This window comes from Carassius gibelio, chromosome A7, assembly GCF_023724105.1.
Source record: "Carassius gibelio isolate Cgi1373 ecotype wild population from Czech Republic chromosome A7, carGib1.2-hapl.c, whole genome shotgun sequence".
NCBI lineage: Eukaryota > Metazoa > Chordata > Actinopteri > Cypriniformes > Cyprinidae > Carassius > Carassius gibelio.
In genome coordinates this window covers 32,556,762-32,574,628 of record NC_068377.1, presented here as the reverse complement: position 1 = coordinate 32,574,628, position 17,867 = coordinate 32,556,762, and the positions used below count along the sequence as shown (strand labels likewise).

At 36.2% G+C, this 17,867-nt stretch overlaps 1 protein-coding gene across 2 annotated transcripts in view; it reads left to right on the top strand.

Moving 5' to 3' along the window:
- Positions 1-17,437, top strand: part of LOC128017284 (echinoderm microtubule-associated protein-like 4) — a 30,834-nt gene extending 13,397 nt beyond the window's left edge. Inside the window, exons 4-24 of one of the 2 annotated variants that reach the window (XM_052602592.1) lie at positions 1,099-1,560; positions 5,214-5,327; positions 6,354-6,382; positions 8,187-8,216; positions 8,446-8,566; positions 9,051-9,200; positions 9,280-9,349; positions 9,835-9,945; positions 10,195-10,290; positions 11,782-11,916; positions 12,397-12,535; positions 12,963-13,114; positions 13,208-13,333; positions 13,506-13,637; positions 14,535-14,602; positions 14,731-14,819; positions 15,050-15,147; positions 15,280-15,367; positions 15,470-15,568; positions 15,967-16,097; positions 16,350-17,437. In XM_052602592.1, the coding sequence (XP_052458552.1) occupies positions 1,099-1,560; positions 5,214-5,327; positions 6,354-6,382; positions 8,187-8,216; positions 8,446-8,566; positions 9,051-9,200; positions 9,280-9,349; positions 9,835-9,945; positions 10,195-10,290; positions 11,782-11,916; positions 12,397-12,535; positions 12,963-13,114; positions 13,208-13,333; positions 13,506-13,637; positions 14,535-14,602; positions 14,731-14,819; positions 15,050-15,147; positions 15,280-15,367; positions 15,470-15,568; positions 15,967-16,097; positions 16,350-16,559 (2,650 nt within the window). In that variant the 3' untranslated portion in view covers positions 16,560-17,437. The remainder of the gene's footprint in view (positions 1-1,098; positions 1,561-5,213; positions 5,328-6,353; positions 6,383-8,186; positions 8,217-8,445; positions 8,567-9,050; positions 9,201-9,279; positions 9,350-9,834; positions 9,946-10,194; positions 10,291-11,781; positions 11,917-12,396; positions 12,536-12,962; positions 13,115-13,207; positions 13,334-13,505; positions 13,638-14,534; positions 14,603-14,730; positions 14,820-15,049; positions 15,148-15,279; positions 15,368-15,469; positions 15,569-15,966; positions 16,098-16,349) is intronic. The other variant, XM_052602593.1, reaches the window with a different exon arrangement.
- The last annotated feature ends 430 nt before the right edge of the window (positions 17,438-17,867 follow it).

Sequence of the window (17,867 nt, the reverse complement as noted above, 5' to 3'; positions counted from 1 at the left end):
TTCTGCTGAACGCAAAGAAAAATATTCAGAAGAACATCTAAAAGTGCCATTTTGACATAAACTAAGGCCATTGAGCTCTAAACACCAATAACAAATAGCACCATAAACCAGTGGTTCTCAACCAGTGATCCAGAGGAGCCATAGAATAACACACAGTTCTTGAAACTTCTTGGAATATATCAGTAGTTTTTATTAATAGTTTGAAACCAAGCAGCTTTGTTGTAATTACAGCAGAAATGCTAAAAAAAAAAAAAAGAAATATCAGAATACAGTAAATGGAAATGTCTTTAAATATCGTGTTGGAAAGCTGGGTCAGCAAGTTTTTTTTCCAGAAAATGTATCATGAAGTGCTATCATATGGCTTCAGAAAACTTGCATGGACTACTTTGCAAGTTGCATGGACTACTTTCATGATGCTTTTACATTTTTTTAAAGGTATGTTCAAGGAAATGAACATTTTGTCATTAATCACTTACCCCCATGTTGTTCCAAACCCGTAAAAGCTTAGTTTGTCTTCCGAACACTATTTTAGATATTTTGGATGAAAACGGGGAGGCTTATGACTGTCATCAGTGGTTCAACCGTAACCTTATGAAGCAATGACAATACTTTTTTTGTTAAGGATTTGACATTTGAGAAAACTAAAATAATGATTCCAACAATTTGTCTCCTCTGTGTCTCCCCACATCACGGTAGCACCATTTTAGAGATTATCCGTTGAACGCAAACTGCCTACGCTCTTCTATGTCAGCCGCGCCACAAGGATAAACCACCCGGTTTTCATCCAAAATATCTTAAATTGTGTTCTGAAGCATTACGGGTTTGGAACAACATGGGTGTAAGTGATTAATGTCAAAATTAACATTTTCTGGTTGAGTAAACCTCTTAAGCTTTATAGCCTCGAAAAAGCATTTTGGATATTATGCAATATCTGTGTTTGCGTTCCATGGAAAGACAGTCATAGATGTTTGGAATAACTTGAGGATAGGTAAGTGATTGCCGAATTTTCATTTTTAGGTTGTTGCGTTCACTTTAACCGACAAGCATCATGTTGAGAAATCCCTCATCTTAAAAACTCTGTTCTTTTTGTGTATCTAGCCATATCTCAAACACAGCTGAAAACGGGGAGGGCGGGGCTAAAACCATTTCCAGCTACAAACCGAGCACTAGTGACAGGTGCACTCAGACTGAGCCATGGATCCCCAATCACGAGACTGTCCCGCTGGCCCTGACACGGGCCATCCAGAGTCTCTCCCTGGAGGATGCATTACCTGAAAGCATCCAGTTCACCGATGAAACCCCGATCAAACTCCGTGGAGAGGAGGAAGATGCCTTTGAAGAAGAGATGGGGAAGGACCAAACCTGGAGCTCCTCCGTAGAAGAAACCATCCAGCCCACCACAAACAGAACCCTTCAGCAACAGCAGAGCAAATGCAGCGAGGACAGCCAGGGTTCAGGCCCTCAGACGCCAACGTCCTCCTCGCCCGCACCCCCAAAAGAGCTGGCATCCAGCCCACACGGAGGCCCACTCTCCTCCATTCGGGAGGAAGAGAAAATGCTGTGCGTTGACCCCCAAAAGTGGAGTCAAGCATTGGCTGGCTGCTTGAATTCACTGCTTCTGGTTTTGGTGTTAATCCTAACATTAATGCTTACGTTGCTGCACAAACCAAAGTTACAGCTTGTTGGGACATTTTTGGCTCCCAGATTGAGCTATATTTACAAAAAATGCATTAGTGGATAGTCAAGGAATCAGCGGGAGTGTGTAATTTAGCTCAGCCCTGATTTTTTAATGAGGTTGTCGATGTTTGTACCTCAGTTTTAGAATGAAACCTTTTATTTGTTACATTGCTAGTGGATGAACAAGTTTAAATAGCTTCAAAATAGATGCGAAAGCTCATTTAAACTTTCAAGAGCTATTTTTCAAATGCATAACTTTTTAATTGACGTTAATTGTTTTTTTTAATGCATTTTGCAGACGCCTTTATCCAAAGCGACTTGAATTGCATTTAAGATGGATTTCCTTGGAATCATTTCTTGCACCATTGAGCTGTTACAGTAATATACAGTATCAGTCCTTTATTTATACCAGAGACAGACGTTTGTATTCCTAAGTGTGCTTTAGGCCATGACTATATTGATGATCTTTTTTGCATTCATTCAGCTCTTTTAATGAGAACAGTTCTGTATAAACAGTGTTCTACATTTATTTTTGGATCAAGTTAATGCTTTGACTTCTTTGGAAAGGCTAGGTATGCATGTCCGTTAACATGTTGCAAGAACAGTGCAGCATTCCATGATAAGCGCAGCAATAAAAACCGTCATCTAGACCCGTCGACTCTCCTTCAGGTGAATAAGGAACATATAAGATCGCTGCAAAAGCCAAAAAGCTGTCATTGTGACAGGAATGCCTGAGTAGATTTGTCAAAACAGCTCCATGGAATCTTGTCTGTAACATGGTTTTGCAGAAAAACAAAAGCTCATGACTGGCGCATTAAAATCAAACTAACCCATCATATAATCTCACTTAATCTTATAAACAGAGCAAACCTCTTGATTCATTGACTGATTTATCTGCATGCTTGCTTTGGGTGGTCTTTCGCCTAAATGTCTTCTTGGTTCCCACAAATGTAATGTTCCATGTAAACAGTGCTTTACAGATAATTATGTCTCATCCCTTCCTGGTATCCTTGCATGGACATCAAGCAAAAGAGGTATTGGGTTTATAAAGTTATGTGGTGCTAGAATGCTGCGGTAGATTGTTTTGCAACCGAGCACCAGGCAAAACTAAACAATGCTTGCATCGTTAAACATTCATGCCTTGTTTAGTTTCAGCGCAAGAGGGAAGTAACCAAAATGTGACCAAAGAATGTATGTAAATATGTGGTTTACAAATGCACAGCGTGAAATCCCAAAACCTAGCTGCCCATAATTAATTACTAATTCATGGTAATGTATGAATGTGAGACACTTAACAAGATACTGGAAGATTATGTTGACAGAGAGTTAAAAATGACTATTAGTGGCCCCCTAAGCTGCCGTTGATGGTGTCAGATGGTGGTCTGTGACTTGTCACTCTTCTGCTGGATTAGCACTGAAAGGTGCTGTAGGGAACTTTTGTAAAAAAAAATATTTTTTACATATTTATTAAACCTGTCATTATGTCCTGACAGTATAATATGAGACAGATAATCTGTGAAAAAATCAAGCTCCTCTGGCTCCTCCCAGTGGTCCTTTTGCCATTTGCAGAAACTCCATCACTCCCGGTAAAAAACAACCAATCAGAGCTGCAGCCCGTAACTTTGTTTGTGTTCAAAATGTAGAAAAATTTATATAATAAGCGAGTACACCATGAATCCATTTTCCTAACCGTGTTTTTAGCTTGTCCTGAATCACTGGGGTGCACCTATAATAAGTGTTTATATTAGGACTATTTTAGATTACTTCGGGGGTACCGCGGCGGAGTAACCCAGTACCTTTGTGATTCTTCATAGACATAAACAGAGAGAAGTAGTTCCGGCTACGATGTTCTTCCGCAAGACGCAAGCAGTTCTGTTTATTAACCGCTAGAGATAAGTCAAAAGTTCCCTACCACAGCTTTAAATGAAAACAAATGTGCAGTTTTAAAGACATTCCATGCAGACAAACTCTGAAACTATCAGCGTACCATGGAAAACACTGGCATAATTTGAATGTAAATTGCAGATCACAGATTAAATGGACATTGACCATATGTTACATTCAAAACCAAGTTAGCAAACACATAGTTTACCTTTAGCATAGTATAGTCTTTTTTCTGCCAATACATTGTCTCTTTAATTTGACTTTTATTAGTTTTTGTTTTGTTTTGTTTTTCTGACATAAGTAAATAAATTATTTAGCAAAAGTGACAGTAAACGTTTATAATTTTACAAAAGATTTCTATTTCACATAAATGCTGTTCTTTTAAACTTTTAACTCATCAACACATCTTGGAGAAAAATAAACAAAATTTACCTTTCCACAAAAATATTAAGCAGCACAACTGCTGAAAAATCAGTCTTGTAAACACAGGAATAAATTACATTTCAAAGTATTTTCTAATAGAAAACAATAGTAATAATTCACAGTATCACTGTTTTTATTTTATTTATTTATTTTTTTTTTTTTAGAAAGTTTAATTTACAAGATTAACAACACAAATAAAACATTAACAGAAGGAAAAAAAATTATACATATAGCATAAACATAATAATGTATGTGTTCTACAGTGTACAGAACAACCAAGCCAAACAGGTGCTGTTACATATTTCTAATGCAAATTACTCTTTACTTAGATGCGGATGTCTTTATATTCTTTTTATATATCAACTAATTTTCCCAGTCCATTTCAAGTTTTTGTCAACATTAGATTATATTTAAATAGCTCAATAACCAGGATTTCTTCAATTATCTCAAACCATTGTGTATAATATCACTGTTTTTACTTTATTTTGGATCAAATAAATACAGCCTTAGTTTTGCATTATAAACTTTCAAAAACATAAAAAAATCTTATTTTTGAACTTCAAACTGCATTCGACAAAGTACATTAGAGAAGAATAATTAAATGAACACTTATTTTATTAAACATTTGTACATTATCAACTTATAAGTCTTTCTCAAATATTATATAACAGTCTAGGTAGTGTGTTGGTCTGATGCTCATTTCGACGACTACTGTGTAAAATGTGCCATAAAAAGTGTGACAGCATTCAGCTTAATTTAAGAGTGGACAGCCCCCTTTATCAGATGACTTTCACTTCTCTATCTGTCACCGCAAGTATCATCATTGGTCACATGACCACAGATATTTCCTGTTTCATGTAGCTTTTATTGGATGTCTCTTAGGGTATTTAGAAGAACAGGAAATAGGGTGTGCTAAAGGAAACAATCCCTCAGTGAGCACAGACTCACACTCCTGCACACATAAGTTTGAATCCATTGTGACGTAAACATTGCATTCAATCACTGATATTTGATTTATTTGCATGATTGTGGGTAGTGGGTTTGATTTTGCATGCTGCACGTCCAAACTTGATGGGTCTCATAAATGGAAACATGCTGAGCACATTCTGTCAGTTCTGTTACTACATGTTACCATGCTCATATCTGCATTGACGTCTCCTTGCATGCGCTCTGTTAATCTGATTTCACGGCACATGCAGAGAGTAACTAATGTCTCTTTTTGAGATCAGGGTGAGAAGGAACAGCGAGAAAAGCAGAGACTCCCAAGACAAGACCAAACAGCGGCTTTCTAAGAAAGCGGCCTCCTCTACAAACTTACTCACACGGTCTCCGAGTCTGGAGAGGTGAGAGACGTTGTTTTTTTCTGTTCAAGCATGCACTTTCACATAGCGGAAAGTTTCACAGTAATTGAATAATTTAAATTCTATCAGCACAATCTACGAGATGTTGTCGGTTTCTACAGAAAATCTGTATGACTCATCCCTCAGTTTACAGAAACAACATGTATGCACAATTGATGTCCAAGGGATTCAAAGAATATTTTAATCAAAGTGTTTACAATGTTTCTTTCATGAAATATGTGTTTTTGAGTTGTAAAGTTGTCTAAATCATCCTTTCCTGTGGGTGGAGTTTCCTCCATGTAAACAACACTTTGTAGAAAGTAGTTATGTCCATCCTCGTTTGGATTTCATGTAAAATGTTAACAGGTTTAGCAAGTTTTGTCAGTTGGCCCATTGCATAAAAGTGTGCAAGTCATCAGACAAAATGTAAGGCACCTAGTATTCCCATTGTGCTTAATTTTTGTAATTTAGAGTGCCATCGATGGTTTTAATAGAGATTAATGGAATAGTTCACCCATAAATGAAAATTTCCTGAAAATGTCCCCACCCTCAGGCCATCCAAGATATGATGAGTTTGTTTCTTCATCAGAACAGATTTGGAGAGATTTTCCATTACATCACTTGCTCACCACCAGATCCTCTGTCTGTTTGGACTCTCATTATGACGGCACCCATTCACTGCAGAGGATCCATTGGTGGGCAAGTGATGTAATGGAAAATCTCTCCAAATCTGGTCCAAATGTTCTTTTTTTGGGTGAACTAAATCTTTGTTCAAATTAAATGTTTCTGTGCACTTCATGGAAACCTTGTAATCATGGAATTTTCTGCAAAATGTGTCTTCAATGAATAACTCAGGTATTGTTTCCAACATGAAAACAGTCAAAGAAGCTGGCGTGACATAAAAAAAAACATGACATTTGTGAAAGTTGAACTGAAGGGTTGATGCGACTGCCGTGTTAATATATATGTTCTATGTTCACTGTGTTAAATGATTAATTCACTAATTAGCTGATGTGTTTGTCTCCATAGCCGGTCAAAAGACCTTATCTCCAGTGCAGGTAACAAGACATCTCTCTCATTCTCTCACCTTCTTTTTCTTCATTCATCTTTTATGAACATTTCTAAACCGCATTGATCTTAGCAGCCTAGCTTTGTCATAATTCAGGCTTGCATTAATCATTTTCTACTTCAGTTTCCGAATAACTTGTGCCTCTTATATAGAGATAGTCAGCCCTTTACAATACTCCGTTCTATTCTATTTCCTTGTGTGCTAGATAACTGGAAAAGCTGTCATGTGTTATGAATATATGACACTTTTAACCTTTCACTCAACATGTAGTCATTGTCTTTTCAGTTTCCCACAATCAGGATTGTCAGGTTTTCATTTCTTGAATAATTAGTTTTTTAATCAGTAACACACAGTCTTTTAATCTCTTCACATATAAACCTATGGATTCAGAATAATGGAACATTGCTCGTAGCACACAGTAATTATCTTGATATGTATTGATGAAGGCAGTGTATTTAAACACAAGTGCTGATTTGATTGCTGCTGCAGCAGTGGTACTTTCAATGATATCAGTTAGAAAGCAAAACTTCTCAGACAGTTTTTCTATGCTGACTGTTGGCACACTAAAGCACTATCAGCAATCTAAATCACTCTCTGAGGAATGGCATCTCGTAAAATATTTGAATCTCTCCTTTTATTTTTTCATTGCAAAAACACAGTTGCACCAGAAATGATTGAACTAGTTACCCTAATCCCAGCCCATCTAATATCACTTTTGATCAGTTTAATGCATCCTTGCTGAATATAAGTAGTAATTTCTTAAAAAAAAAAGAAAAAAAAAAATCTTACTGACCCCAGACAGTGTATCAGTTCATACACCCCTTTCAGTAGCTTTATGGACCCCAGGTTGAAAAGCAAATTGATAACTGAATAAATATATATTAGAGAGCAGATTTTGTCTAAATGCATTGCAGTGCAATGTTCTCACAACAGCAAGCGTGACTCAGCATAGCCAAATGTAAATTATTTTAACAAGCCATTAGTGGCTTCATCTCTATTTGTTTGTTTATTCATTGTGCATGTATAGATGCCGGTTTCCCTTTTGCAGTGAGACACAGGAGTGGTTGTGCTCTCGCTGGAAAGTTTCTTTCTTTGGTTATACAACCGCACTACTCTAGTTTTCTGTGCAGGATGATGGGTGTCTATTTCCCTTTCCCTGCGTGCCAGATATTCACACCACCATTTCACAACACTGCCTTAGCCATTTTATTTGTGTGCGTGTGCCGTTTTAATAATTTAGTCACCTGCGCTATTTAATGGCTGGGGAAAGTCATATCTCCGCTCAACATCAAACATATGTTGTTATTCCTTCGGGGATGAAACTGACACATTTGTGGAATGTTGTTTCGCCATCACCTGTGCAACATCTATGTGCAACATCTATCTGATAACATTGATAAAAGGGTCCTTCTGGAGTCGTATGTGGGTTAAACTCAAAACCATACGGGATATTCTCACTTTCTCTTGTATCAAAACAACCCATATTATATTAAAGATCTTCGAAGGTCAGTGATGTTTTGATGCAGACTTTGATTATTAGTTTGTGGCTGTTGCATTTAATGTCATTCCTTTGCAGTAGACACACAGATTACTTGCTTGCTTCATTGCTTTTAAAAAGCCCTTTTAAAAACAGAGTCTACCCCTCAGTGCAGTCCAAAACCAGGACCTGACACCGATGAGTCAGAGAGGTGTTCTCACTGGAGCTCCCTGTAGAGTCAGTTGGGCCGCAGGAATTCCTAATGTGTTTTGCAGCTGCAAAGATAATGTTTGTTTGCGTTTTTATCTTTGACCAGGATCTCAGGGGTCCAGGAGAGGAACGCAGGGTAGGTTTCAATCATTGTTTTCATTCGAACTAATTGTTGACTTAAAATATTCTGTATAAAATATTGTAATAGAAACCATTATGATATTATTATTAAGTTATCAATTGTATTCTTGAAGTTAACAAATCCAAATGATAGTACTCGTTGCAACTGGCAACTGTGGACATCAGAATCATTTAGATTTTTTGTATTTTCATATTGTGCATTTTCCACTTTGTTTTGCTCACAGGTCAGTCAATCAAGATGTTCATCCGTGGACGACCAATCACAATGTACATTCCTTCAAACATTCCGAACTACGAGGAGCTGAAAATGGAACTCCCCTCACAGAAACTGGATCTGGATTGGGTGTATCCTAGAGCAATTGTTTTTTTGTTTTTTTTTATAATTAATTACATTTTAATTACTTAAAATGAATTAAGTTATAAATATGGATTTGCTTTTGTATAAATTAAAAGTTATTATAAAATTAAAATAATTGTAAATGTAAAAAAAGTATATAAAAAAAAAATAATTCCCATTAAATCACATTGCATTGAAAAAAAAATCTTGATGCATTTTTTTTTATGCATCAGTTTTATGCCTAATCACCTGTATGTTAAAACTGATAAATATGCAGATAGTTCCCCTTAAATGTTTACTTATTGATTGACAGCACATATTCTTCCAATACATAGAAAATTAATCATTTAATTTGGCTTATGTTTTCTCAGTTTCATATTATTTTAGGGAGTATATACTTATTTTACCTCATGTTGCTAAGCACAGTGACTTAGATTTCCTTTATATAATGCATAAATATTAGCAAATGTTCCTTGACCTTTTTATTCTCAGCTATGGTTACCGGGGACGGGACTGTCGAGCTAATCTTTACCTGTTGCCGTCTGGAGAAGCAGTTTATTTTATTGCGTGCGTGGTGGTTCTGTATCATATCAACAACCAAACGCAAAGACATTATCAGAAGCACACAGACTGTGTCAGATGGTGAGTTTGAAGAGTTATTTAGATGTGCACCTAATTTCGTCCGGATTGTTATGTTCTTACTTTTTTTGTTGTCATGTAGTCTTGCCATCCACCCAGACAAGGTGCGTGTAGCATCCGGACAGACAGCAGGAGTAGACAAAGATGGCAAGGTGAGATAAACACATAAATAAATCACATTTTACTGATTAACAAGATTAACATTTACAGTGCAAATAATAAATATGTTATGTGACAAACTATTGGGAAGTCAGAATTGTGGTGTGATGTGTAATGCAACATATAAAAACTATTTTATATGGCATTTTACTCATTCTATTATTATTTGCATGCATGTAGATTTTATGACGTCATATTACATTGAAATATTTGTAAAAAAATTAAGTTGATGACTGTTGATTTAAACTGGCGAATTGCTCTTGTTCCTCTTTTGTAAGTCACTTTGGATAAAAGCATCTGCTAAATGCATTAATGTAAATTAACTAGTGAAGGCAAAATGGTGATTCAAATTGTTAAGAATGAAAAGAAATGGTAAAACAGTCTGTTACATACAATCATACAAACTGTCTATATGCAATCATAAAAACACGTTCATGTTCTTGAGCCAACTTTCTGTGTGTGCATGTGTGTTCGTCAGCCTCTTCAGCCCTATGTGCACATCTGGGACTCCAAAACGCTAGTGACACTGCAACAGATCGGCCTCGGCACATTTGAACGAGGTGTCGGAGCCCTGGCATTTTCCAGTTCAGTGAGTATTGCCCTCCATTTCGCATTCTTTCCAGTTCAAACATAGCAGACAGAGAGAACAGACCGCTGTCCATGTGGATTAAACAGATAGAATATCAATCATGTAAAATAATACTATAATGCAGGATCCAAATCACTTCACAAACATTTCTAGACTATAAACTTTGGCATGTGGCAGTCTTTTGGAATAGTACATTTTCAATTATAAATAACTAAATACACAAACATAATATTGCGAAATATGTTACAGGATGCTGGTACATTACTCTGTGTGATCGACGATTCCAATGAGCACATGTTTTCTGTGTGGGACTGGAATAAAAACATAAAGCAAACTGAAGTCAAGGTGTGTATACACACACACACACACACTTTCTACCTTTACAATATCTTCATGAAGCTACATGGGTATAGCTTACATTCTCATGATTAAAGCTGCAGTAGGTAACTTTTGTAAAAATATATTTTTTACATATTTGTTAAACCTGTCATTATGTCCTGACAGTAGAATATGAGACAGATAATCTGTGTAAAAATCAAGCTCCTCCCAGTGGTCCTATTGCCATTTGCAGAAAATACATCGCTCCCGGTAAGAAACAACCAATCAGAGCTGCGGTCCGTAACTTTGTTTGTGTTCAAAATGTAGAAAAATGTATATAATAAGCGAGTACACCATGAATCCATTTTCCAAACCGTGTTTTTGGCTTGTCCTAAATCACTAAGGTGCACTTATAATAAGTGTTTATATTCTGACTATTTTAGATTGCTTCGGGGATACCGCGGCGGAGTAACCCAGTACCTTTGTGATTCTTCATAGACATAAACAGAGAGAAGTAGTTCCGGCTACGATGTTCTTCCGCAAGACGCAAGCAGTTCTGTTTATTAACCGCTAGAGCGTCAAAAGTTCCCTACCGCAGCTTTAATAACCTAGCAATATTTTTTCAAGCACACAATATTTCCTTATAAAAACTCCTGGTTCGACCCTCCATCATGTCTGATATAGTCCTAAATTGTTTCACAATGTATTTGACTTTTTAAAATGCATTATCCTAGTTATTATTTCAGCAGCTCTTGACTGATTATATAAAGCCAACTGCCTGCGTGCTGTAAAGCCGTCAGCTTTATTGTGGATGTTCTTTTTTTGCTCTGTTGGATCCTTTGTCCTAAATATTTCCTTATTCTTCAGCATGAGCGGTTTGAGTGGGGTTGCTATGGGAGCGGCTAAATATTTTACAGTAGATTTTTGAGAGTGATAGCGAGTGTTTTTAGGACTGGCCTTTTGTATGAAGTTGTTCCTTGTGGGCTGTGCTGATAGTAATGGGTTTAGGAAGTAGTTGGACTTTAAATAGCATGATGTTTTGCTGAGTTAATCTAGATTTTCATTTCAATAAGAATTGTTTTGTTTTTTTTAATTCTTTTTACGGTGAGATAAATATTATTCAGAAATCTCACAAGCACAAGTCTAATGTATGTTTGGAGCTATTATGTGGCGGAATTCGGGAAACAATAGTACTTGAAGATGAATACACAGAACATGGTTGCAGTAGAAAATTAAAGAGCCTGAACAATTTAGAAATCATAAGCAATGACAATATCCTCTGCGAAGCTTTGAAGATGTATTTACAGTTTCTGGATTACATCTTTTAATGCTACAGGAAAATTACAGTCATTTTCTGTAATTAAACTGACATGAGCTGCTATTGCAGCTGCAGATTGACTGGAAGTTTGAAGTTGAATTGTAGCTTTTCTCCTATAATAACAGAGCCATTGGCACATAGTCATAAATACTGCGGAAAACCATATGTCTTCATAGTGTGTGTCTGTATATTTGTTTCAGAGCACTAATGAGGCAATTTTGGCGGTGGACTTCAGCCCAACAGACACCAACAACATCATCTCCTGTGGCAAGTCCCATGTCTACTTCTGGACCATGAGCGCTGGAACACTGACCAAAAAACAGGGCATCTTTGGAGTGAGTCCATATTGACTGTCCTCCACTGTAAATTTGGTATCATTTGCTTTTCCGTGTACAAAAATGGGAAGAAATTATGCAAACTAACAGCAACTCACTTACAAAAATTTAAAATGGTATTAACATATTTTAGGAAACATGGTACTATAGTAGTATCATGTTATTTTTAATACTTTTATTAAGCAAGGATGCATTAAACTGATCAAAAGTTACAGTGAATGTATTTATAATGTTACAAAAGAAATTCATTTCCAATAAATGCAGTTAAAAAATATATAAATAAATAATAATAATAATTAAAATGCACCACAATTTCCATAGTAAAATTAAGAAACGCAACTGTTTTGAAGATTCATAATAATAAGAAATGTTTCTTAATCGCCAAATAAGCATATTAGAATGCTTTCTGAATGATCTTGTAAATTCACGTTGTTCGGTATTTGTCATTTTTTGTGATTTTGTTCTTTGTTTTGTTAACAGAAATACAAGAAGCCTAAGTTCGTCCTGTGCTTCGTGTTCAGTCTTACGGGTGATGTGTTGACGGGAGACTCTGAGGGGAACATTCTCACATGGGGGAAATCTGCTGCTGATATCAAAACATTAGGGAAAGGAGCAAAGGGTATGCAAAAAGATTTTTTCATTTTTGCCTGATAGACCTCTATTTGACATTTTACTAGAGATGCACAATATTAATCAGTACTGTATCAGTTTTCATCTAACATTAGAGATTAGATGACCTTGTAATTTTACATCAGAATGTCAATCTCTGGTGACGTATGCTGGACTTCTCCAGTCATTTCACCCAGTCATCTTCCTCAATCTAATCAACAACCGCAGAGTCCCCACCCTACAATTTTTCTATTAAATAATCATTTCACTTGGTTGTATTTTAAAATACGAAATAAATTATGTGACGTTAGTGTTTATTTATGTATGTATGTGACTTTTGAAAATTGTGTTAATATAGCCTGTATTACTTATTGGATACACAGTGGATATCTTTTCAAATTCACCTTGCCAGTTTTTTTTTCTCTCCGTGCCTGCAGAGACATTTCAGATCATGAAGCAGACGCGCGCTCACGAGGGCAGTGTTTTCACTATGTGCGTCCTGCAGGGTGGAGCTATACTCAGCGGCGGCGGAAAGGACCGCAAGGTCATCCGCTGGAGCGCAGATCTGGCACCCGAAAGAGAGTGTGAGGTGAAACGGGAATCTCTATTGTTTTTGAAACTGTGTGTTTGCAGCAGTTTATGCAGAGGTTAAATGTAAGCAACTTCTTGATTGGCCTTCTAGATTCCTGAGAATTTTGGTGCGGTCCGCACCATTGCAGATGTAGATGGAGAGGAACTGCTCGTTGGCACAACACGAAACGCGATCCTAAGAGGAACATTTTCGGATGGGTTTGTGGCTATTGTACAGGTAGATATATTGGATTTATATGTAAATATACATTGTTTTTGAATGTCTGAATAGGGGTATTGATGTAAATTATGAATCGACTTAAATAATAAAATTAACTTTCATTTATAAAAAAAAAGAAAAACAAGTGTGGATCTTGTAGTGAATCTGAAAAGGTGTATTGAATTGACAGGGTCATGTGGATGAAATGTGGGGTCTGGCCACACATCCCACTCAGAGCATATTTCTTACCTGTGGAAATGATCGTCAAGTGTGTGTGTGGAATGCAGAGGACCACAAACTGGAATGGTGCGCAACACTAGAGGTCAGAGAGGTCACAGGAAACAAACTGTTTTAAAGGTGCACTAGGCTTTTTTTGTGTGTGCCACTGGCTGTATACTACACTTTGTACTGACAATGGATTCTGCATCACGCAATATGCTTGGAATAGAGTAGAAGTAAACAATTGTTAGTATTTGAGCGTTACTGAGATGATAAATTAATTTAGTCTCAACAATGTAACACTAAAGTGGAGAATTTTGGGGTTGCATTTATTTATTGATTTAAAATAATTAAAAAGATGTCTTTTATGCTCACCAAGGTTGCACTTGTTTTATTAAAACATACAGTGAAAACTGTAATATTGTGAAATATTGTTACAATTTATAAAAAATTGTTATATATTAATAACTAAAAAATATATATAGATCATAATAAAAAAATGTATAACGGAATATTTTTGTATATTTTAAATGTAATTTATTGCTGTGATGCAAAGCTGAATTTTCAGCATCATTGCTCCAATCTATAGTCTCACATGATCCTCCAGAAATTATTCTAATATACTGATTAAATGCTCAAGAAACATTTCTTGTTATTATCAATGTTGAAAACAGTTGTGCTCCTTAACATTTTTGTGAAAACTGTGATGCATTTTTAGTATTCTTTGATGAGTAGTAAGAAAGAACAGCATTTATATGCATTTACATTTCTTAGAGAGAGAGAGAAAGAGACAGAGACCCCAAAACTTTTGAATGTCAGTGTATGTAGTATACTGTTGTTGTTTACACCACTGATGTCACCGAAGTCATTTGATTGTGCATATTTGTCAGTATTAATATTCATTTATTTAAATATGAAACATTTTGGTGCACCTTTAAATATTTATTCCAGTATTATCATAAAAACACAAGAACGAAACATACATTTTTATCATTTTTAGGAATCTGGTCTGTGTGCTGATTTCAGCCCAAATGGAGCTGTTGTCTCTGTTGGACTGAGTACTGGAAGGTAAAACATTTACAACACAGTTGATAATAGTTTCCACTCTAGTTTATTAGTTTTTAACTAAGCTTTATACAGTGAAATATTCCCTTTTAATGGCTTTATGGTGTTTTTTTAAACCCTTATTCATATAGATGGGTTGTACTGGATCTGAAAACCAAAGAAGTAGTGTCAGACCTGACTGATGGCAATGAGCAGCTGTCCGTAATGAGATACTCCCCAGGTCAGAGGTCAACCAAATCACAACAATAAAGGGCACAGTATAAAACAGAACTTTTTCCTAAAGTGAACCATATTTAATTTAGTAAATGTAAAAGAGATTTGTGTTTGTAGCACATAGGCACATAGGTCATGTTTCAATGTGGCAGGTTTAACTGCATGTAAATTGTTCTGTAGCTCTTATAAGCCTGTTTATAGTCAATAGCTTATGTTTTACTGCTTACCAAAACACAGATGGCAGCTTTTTGGCAGTTGGATCCCATGACAACTTAATCTACATTTACAACGTCACTGAGGGTGGCCGGCGCTATACACGATTCGGAAAGTGCACAGTAAGCCAAGCTTTTGGTTCAAGTGTTCTAAATGATGCCAGACTGTTTAATGCTGGTTTGCCGTGGAGGTTTGTTGTTTGTAATGGCTTATAGCAGGCTGTTTGTGTGCTAAACTCTTCGCTGTGTGTTCAGGGGCACTCCAGTTTCATTACTCACCTTGACTGGTCCAAAGATGGAAAATACATCATGTCCAACTCTGGCGATTATGAAATTCTCTACTGTAAGCCTGCATGCTTGAGTTCATGATTCATAATAATATTGACAGAAGACAGTGAGTAATGTGAATGATAATGCATTTTGACATTTATGTATGTGGAAAAAGGGGACATTGCAAGCGGTTGCAAGCTGTTGAGGAACCGGTTTGAGAGTAAAGATCGAGAGTGGGCGTCCTATACCTGTGTGCTTGGATTCCATGTTGTGGGTGAGAGAAAATCTTCTTCTTCTTTTTTTTATTAATAAATGTTTGTGCCAGTGTCAAACACTCTTTAGGAGGAGTGGGACAAAACATTTCTATATGCTGGCTGGTTTTCTTTTGATTTGCTGATTTGCACATACACAAACATAAACTCTATCTTGCTTTAATAACAAGTATTGTTTAACATTTAATTTTTTTTTTATTAAATTTTTTTGTTACAAATGTAAAAAAAAATTTTAACTCATTATTCATTTAACTCAAGTTTCATCATGGGTACTCGAGTGTGTATGCATCTGGAGCATGTGCATAAAGTATGTTCCCCTGATGTTGTGAGTCCGTAAAGGCCTGTGCAGTGAAAGCATGTATATGGGAATGCTGACTGTCTAAACTGTATTGCTGTCTAGGTGTGTGGCTCGAGGGATCAGATGGGACAGATATCAACGCCTTGTGTCGATCACACAGTGAGAAATTGGTGGCGGTAGCTGATGACTTCTGTAAGGTTCATTTGTTCCAGTATCCATGTCCCAAACCAAAGGTCAGTCACTGCCAGAAATATTTGAGAGTCAAAACAATTATCCCTTTGGAACAAAAATAAAATGAAACAATAAATCTAACTAGAATCAGTATTCTTAACAATGCATTAAACTTTGATACAACAGGCCAGATGTAGTATGCATTGTATGCAGATTAATAATTCACATATTTACTCTTATCAGGTAATGTGTCAGGAAAAGTGTTTGTTTATACTGCAAGAAATGAATAATGAATTCCCTGATTTCTCTGTCAGGCTCCAAGTTATAAGTATGAGGGCCATGGCAGTCATGTGACCAACGTTCGTTTCACACATAATGACAGTCACCTTCTGTCGATGGGCGGGAAAGACACCTGCATCCTCCAGTGGAGAGTTAAAAGGGCGGGGACTGGAGACCATAAGGAACATCTAGCTTCTTCCTCTTCTGTCTGCTCTTCCTCTAGCTCTCCAGAGAATGGACGATAGAGGGACCAGGAATCAAGAGAGGAACAGGCATGAAGATATACTAGGAAATGAAACCAGGAGGAAATCTCATTGCACAGTATGCTGTGACATAAAGCATTTGGAAGGTTATGCTAGTTTTTACGAAATATGTCACAGTGTTGTTTTACCATTGAGACGTCATAAATAATGCATTGCTATTCACTACCTATAGTTCTTCATGAACTGACATGGCCGAAAATATATTTTGTCTGAATTTTTTTTCTTTTTTTTTTTTTTTTTAGAAAATAAATGTTTTATTGCATTCCAAAATCAAAAGAAAAAATTAATAAATTATGAAAAGCCTCAAAAATTTTGGTGGTCCTAAAAATGTATATTTTCTTAATGCAAAAACTTACAGTATTTTGTTTTATTTTGTGGCCTTGACATTTTTTGTGAAATTCACACATTTAGCAAATTTTTTTGTTTTTTTGAATTTTCGAAATAGTGAAATTTTTGCCATTTCATTACATTAAGAGAGAAGGATGTATTAAACAAAATTAAATCATCTCTAGTTTTTACATGTATCATGCTTTACTCAGTGTACTTTGAGTTTACAAGTGCTTGTTTACTTCATAGTGCTTTTCATATGCTTATTTTAATCACCTGCTGTTTTTTTTTTCAGTCATGAAATACTACATACATAATTGTGTAACATTACATAATTAACCATAAATCATGTCTCTGTGAAGAGTTTTGTTTTGGGCAGTAGGATAATCAATGCTTTATTTGCTATCAGGAATATGTCCTATGTCCAAAAACTTCCAAAAGGCTTGTTATTTATGGATCAAGTCAGCTTTTCACAGCCTTTTAAACAATGTGAAATTTTATTTTTAATCAAATAAAAACATTTTAAGTAAGAATGTTTTGTCTTTGTGTACTTTGGTGTGGAGTAAAGTCTTCTATGTCTTGTAAAATAATGCTACAATCGGTCACTGTCTGATGAGTGCGCAGATCATTCTGTAATATGTCATTCCCAGTACTTTTCCACAGTTGTTTATTAGTTTTCCTAATGCTTGCTTTCCTTGTATAAAACCACTTGCTAGTCTGTTTTTCAAGAGATAATGTCTGTTATCTGTTGCAGAGGCATATACATTTTAGGACTTGTGTCGGTGCATTATCTTATCCTGTGGCATCTCCCATCTTCGGCACTTCCTTCTGTATTCTCTGTTCATAAGAGCAGTCACGTAGACCATGAGGCCTACATAGGCAGTTTGGCTTTGAGGTCTTCACATGCACCTAGCTCACATGTGAGGCAAACTGGCTTTCAAAAGCATGCAAAGTAACTTCTTC